Source organism: Akebia trifoliata, chromosome 7, assembly GCF_017979445.1.
Source record: "Akebia trifoliata isolate Shusen 1 chromosome 7, ASM1797944v1, whole genome shotgun sequence".
In the NCBI taxonomy this organism is placed as follows: Eukaryota; Viridiplantae; Streptophyta; class Magnoliopsida; order Ranunculales; family Lardizabalaceae; genus Akebia; species Akebia trifoliata.
In genome coordinates, this window is record NC_141381.1 from 10,925,002 (window position 1) to 10,930,140 (window position 5,139).

At 36.2% G+C, this 5,139-nt stretch overlaps 1 protein-coding gene across 1 annotated transcript; it reads left to right on the forward strand.

The window, feature by feature from the left end:
* Window positions 1–1,148: 1,148 nt before the first annotated feature.
* Window positions 1,149–3,777, forward strand: LOC147398217 (disease resistance protein RPM1-like). Its single transcript, XM_086448954.1, has one exon. It carries the CDS (start codon window positions 1,152–1,154, stop codon window positions 3,771–3,773), a length of 2,622 nt encoding a protein of 873 aa, XP_086305080.1. The 5' UTR covers window positions 1,149–1,151; the 3' UTR covers window positions 3,774–3,777.
* Window positions 3,778–5,139: the final 1,362 nt, after the last annotated feature.

A 5,139-nucleotide genomic window follows, 5' to 3' on the forward strand; every position in this document is an offset into this window, starting at 1 on the left:
TCAAAATCTTATTTTTTTATTTTTAATTTGTATTTATATTTATAAATAACAACATACTGAATGTTAAGCTAATCATGATGGAAATATTGAAAAGAATTCAACGGTTTTCAACATTTGTGATCCTAAAAGATCTCTTCACATTGACTTGTCTGAGGTCCTATATAACTTGTCTAATATTTTGAAATTTTCGTTCAACTTAATCATAATTTGTGAATAAACATCTTCTAATTTATATTATTTTATAAAACTTTACAATTAATTTAATAAATAAATTTAAACCAAGTCAAATGATTTATCTCGTTCAACATAAGTTGACTCAGGTGAGTCAAATCGGTATCAATGGGGAACAAGACGAGATGGAATAACAGGTTTAAATTCTGACAATTATTAGTTAAACCGGGGGAGGCAGAAATTCAGAATGCGTGTGTTTCCTTGTGAATCAGCCACCTCATTGATTTATCCAATTAATTCATCAATTTTTTTTAAAACATTTGGTCGAGTGAACCATTTTGGATTGATTTTGGGTGTTTAATAAAATTTAGATATATAAACAATTTTTAAGGTCATTTGGTTCAGATTCTCGAATACAATAAAATGAACATACTTCAACTTCAATATCCTACATGTCCAGTCGTGTTATAAAAGTGATCCTCCAATAATCAGATACATTAGACTCATTTTTTTCCCTTAAAACTGAATTTTTTGCACCAAATTATACAATATTTATAGAAAGAAAGTCGACAAAAGGAGATTATAATCCTAAATCCTGTATAAGTTCCCAAAAAGTAGTATTAGCAAACAGTATTTTAGATTTTTGCAAAGGAATTTTCATAATCTAATTCTGAAAATTCAAAATCAGAATCTAATGGTCCAAACCCATTATAATGTACTAGATTATAATAAAATTATTTTTGGAATGTATAATCCATAATTGTCAAAATAGGTTTGACCTATTCAAGTTTAAAAAATCAACAATTTCATGCTAAAAGAAAATTGATGTGAATGTCTCACCTTTTTTAGAAGAAAAAAAAATGGTGGATGCTGTTGTGAGCTTTGTACTCCAAAAGGTGGATCATTTGCTTCTTGTGGAGGGGAAATTATTGAGTGGGGTTCTTAAAGAAGTTAAAGAAATCAAAGATGAATTATATATTATGCGAGCCTTCCTGAAGGACGCGGATGCAAGGGAAGGGAGGGATGAAGGGGTGAAAATTTGGGTGACACAAGTGCAAGAAGTAGCTCACGATGTTGAAGATGTTCTTGATGAGTTTGAGCTCTTGTTGGCTAAACCTCATCGGCGTGGATTTCTCGGTTTTCTTCACAAAGTCACATGTTGGTTCCGACACACGAGAGAAAACCATCGGATAGCCGAACGGATAGAAGAAATTAAAACAAGGGTCTGCACTGTCTTAGAGAGAAGCCAAAGGTATCATTTCAATACATCCGAGCAAACTTCATGCTCGATTGATGTTGCTCGCGTAAGATGGCATGATCCTCGAGGGGATGCTCTTTTAATTGAGGAATCTGAACTAGTAGGCATCGACAAGCCCAAGAATGAGTTAATTGGATGGTTAGTGGATGGAGAATCAAGATTGGGAGTAGTTTCGGTGGTTGGTATGGCCGGATTAGGCAAGACTACCTTAGTCAAGAAAGTTTACGATCACGAGAGAGTGAAGGGATACTTCCAACACCATGCTTGGATTGCAGTCTCACAATCATTCCAAATCGAGCAAATCTTAGCCGAGATGATAGAGCAACTCTTTGAGGAGAGTAACCAGAAGCTCCCTCAAGGATTAGATACTATGAAAGATGGCAAGCTCAAGGCAATGATCAAGGAATTTTTGCAGAACAAGAGGTATGTCATCGTTTTTGATGATATATGGAGCACACATGCATGGGAAGAAGTGAAGTATGTTTTACCCAACAACAATTGTGGTAGTAGAATAATGGTCACCACTCGTTTTGCCGATATAGCTTCTTTCTGTATCGAATCTTACGGCCATGTCTACAAGCTTAAACCTCTACAAACAGACCAAGCTTTGGCTCTGTTTCATAGAAAGGCGTTTCGATCAGACCTTGAACACACTTTTCCGTTAGATTTGGAGCAGATTTCCCTAAATATCTTGAAAAGATGTGAAGGGTTACCACTTGCAATTGTGGCGATAGGCGGGCTATTGTCCACGAAATGCAAGAACATAACAGAGTGGCAAAGAGTGCATGACAGCCTTGGGGCGGAGTTAGAAAGCAATGACAAACTCACCAGTATGAAGAAAATTCTACTGTTGAGTTATAATGATTTGCCATACCATCTAAAATCTTGTTTCCTATATCTTTGTGTTTTTCCCGAAGATTATTCAATTAGAAGTATGAGTGTGATTCGTCTATGGACAGCAGAAGGATTTGTTGAAGAGAAGATGGGAAACACCATTGAAGATGTTGCAGCAGGCTACCTTAATGAACTTATTGATAGGAATTTGGTTCAAGTTGCAAAGGTAGATATTGAAGGAAGGGTGAGAGAGTTCCGAGTTCACGATCTTATGCGTGAGCTTATTGTCTCAAAAGCTCGCAAGCAGAATTTTGCTATTTTAGCTGTTAAACAAAGCATAAGGTCATTACACGAAAAAGGCCGACGGTTGTCAATCCATAGTAGTGGTGAGAATCTTACAGAAAACAAGAGCTTACCACACTTACGATCTCTCTTCATGTTTGGGATGGAAAAGTTGCCTAATTCATTTCTACCTACGTTTCATTTCGGATGTAGGCTACTAAGAGTCTTGGATCTTGAAGATGTGCCTTTAAAGATGTTTCCCAGTGAGTTGGTTAATCTACCACTTTTAAGATATTTAAGCTTGAGAAATACTAACATCAAAATGCTTCCAAATTCAATTGGTAAGCTTCAAAATCTCCAAACATTGGATCTTAAACAAACATATGTATCTGAGTTGCCCGTTGAGATCCTCAAACTCCAACAACTGCGCCATCTTCTAGTCTATCGGTACGACAATATACCATTGTCTTACGATTTTTATTTTGAAGCTATAAAAGGATTTAAGGCACCAATGGGAATAGAGAGATTAGTAGCCCTACAAAAGCTCTCCTTCATAAGGGCCAATAACAATGCTATAACGGTTAAAGAGCTTGGAAGATTGAAACGACTGAGGAAGTTAGGTGTCATAATGCTGAGAAGAGAAGATGGGATTGACTTATGTTCTTCGATCGAAAAGATGTGCAACCTTCGTTCCTTAAGCATAGCTTCAATAGAAGAGGAAGAGCTTATTGATTTAAAATCTTTGCATTCTCCTCCCGTGCTTCTTCAACGGTTGCATATGAGAGGGCGTTTAGAGAAGTTGCCGCATTGGATTCCTTCACTTGGTAACTTGGTAAAGATACGTTTGTGTTGGTCGAGATTAAGGGATGATCCACTTGAAGGTCTACAAGATTTGCCTAATCTAGTAGAGCTTGAACTTTACCAAGCTTATGATGGAGAACAATTGTGTTTCAAAGCTAGCAAGTTTCAGAGACTAAAGATTTTAGGCCTTGGCAAATTACATGGATTGAATTTGGTGAGGGTAGAAGAGGGAGCAATGTTACATCTTCAAAGCCTAACTATTTCGAGTTGTCAAGTATTAGAGAAGGTGCCTTTGGGCATTGAACACCTCACCAACTTCAAAGAGTTCTTCTTTATTGATATGCCTTGTGAGTTCAAGACAAGGCTTTCTAAAGGAGGTAAAGATTACTGTAGAGTTGCTCACATCCCACGTATCCAACAGTTGTAGAAGTTTGGGACTACTTAATTCCTTTTTTTTTTTTTTTTTTTTGTTTTTTTGTTTTTGTTTTTTAAACTTTGTATTGAATACAATTTTTATGATGGATATTCCCTTCCATAAAACTGTCTCTGATATTTACCAAATGGGTCGTGTCAAATGGATCAGGTCAACATGTTTATGCAAATGGATCGGATCCAAATAGTTGGATCAAATGGGTCCGATTGGATTTGCTTAACAGCGGTCGGTCAGATCTAAATGATTTTGGTTTAGGTGGTTGAGTTCAAATCAAACTAACCTAACTTGACTCAATAAATCTTGACCGGCCTTTGAGTTGGACCAGGTCTAGTCAACATAATTGACTCTGAATTGGGTTGATAGAGGCTTGTGTCCATTAGAGTTGACTCAATCTGTTGGGTTGAAGAGAGAGAGCGTGACGGGGTTATTGTAAAGAGTGCTGATATTCTAACAACGAAGTCTTCACTTGGTCAACAATGGGCTGACGTGTTATGGACATGGAACCAAAGATCTATTTCCTATCGATACACAAATGCCTATTTTTTATAAGGATTTGCCTTGTGTATCCCAAGGAACTAGATCTATGGTTCGGTGTTCATAACATGTTAGCCGAGTATTGACAGAGTGAAAACTTTCTAGTTAGAAGATCTATATTCTATTGTAAAGACTGACCGTTTAAAAATTAAAACATTTTGCCAAACTCATAAAAAATGCTAAGTTTATAAATAATTTGGAATGTGTCACATGCCAATTGTGTGGGTAAAAAGTGGAATAAGACACGTGGCATAAATCATATGAATATTGTTCACATGACGAATGTAATACATATCTTGAGAGTTGATTGGTGTATTTTAAATTAAATTTTATTTAGTTAAAAATATAATCTTATCCGAAAATAAAAAGTTATGTAGGAAATCTCTATTTTTGGATAATGATAGATTTAAATAGTTAGTTGAGAGTCACTTGATTGAGAGGAAATTGCTCATTTCATTAGGGTTTAGTTTCATTTTTTGTATCTTTATAAGGAGAGCTACTATGTAAAAGAAAAAGACTTTTGGAATGCATGATTTTCAATTCCGAAGATCACTTCTACGAAGGTTTGGTGTCTCCACCATTCATATTTGTCAAAATGTGTAAATGGTCATCCGTGGTACATTCTTAGAAGTGTCATTTTTGACATTTAGTGACTCTCGTGCGGATAAGATACCGATCCACCCAAGATCGAGGTAAGCGATCCAATTAGAGAGAAAATGTGGTGCCCCGTCAAAAGTTAACACAAATCCCCATGTCAGATCTCGAGGTACTAGGTGGCACCTCGAAATTTTGGCATGGTCTTCTCTGTTTATATTAGCATTCCAAG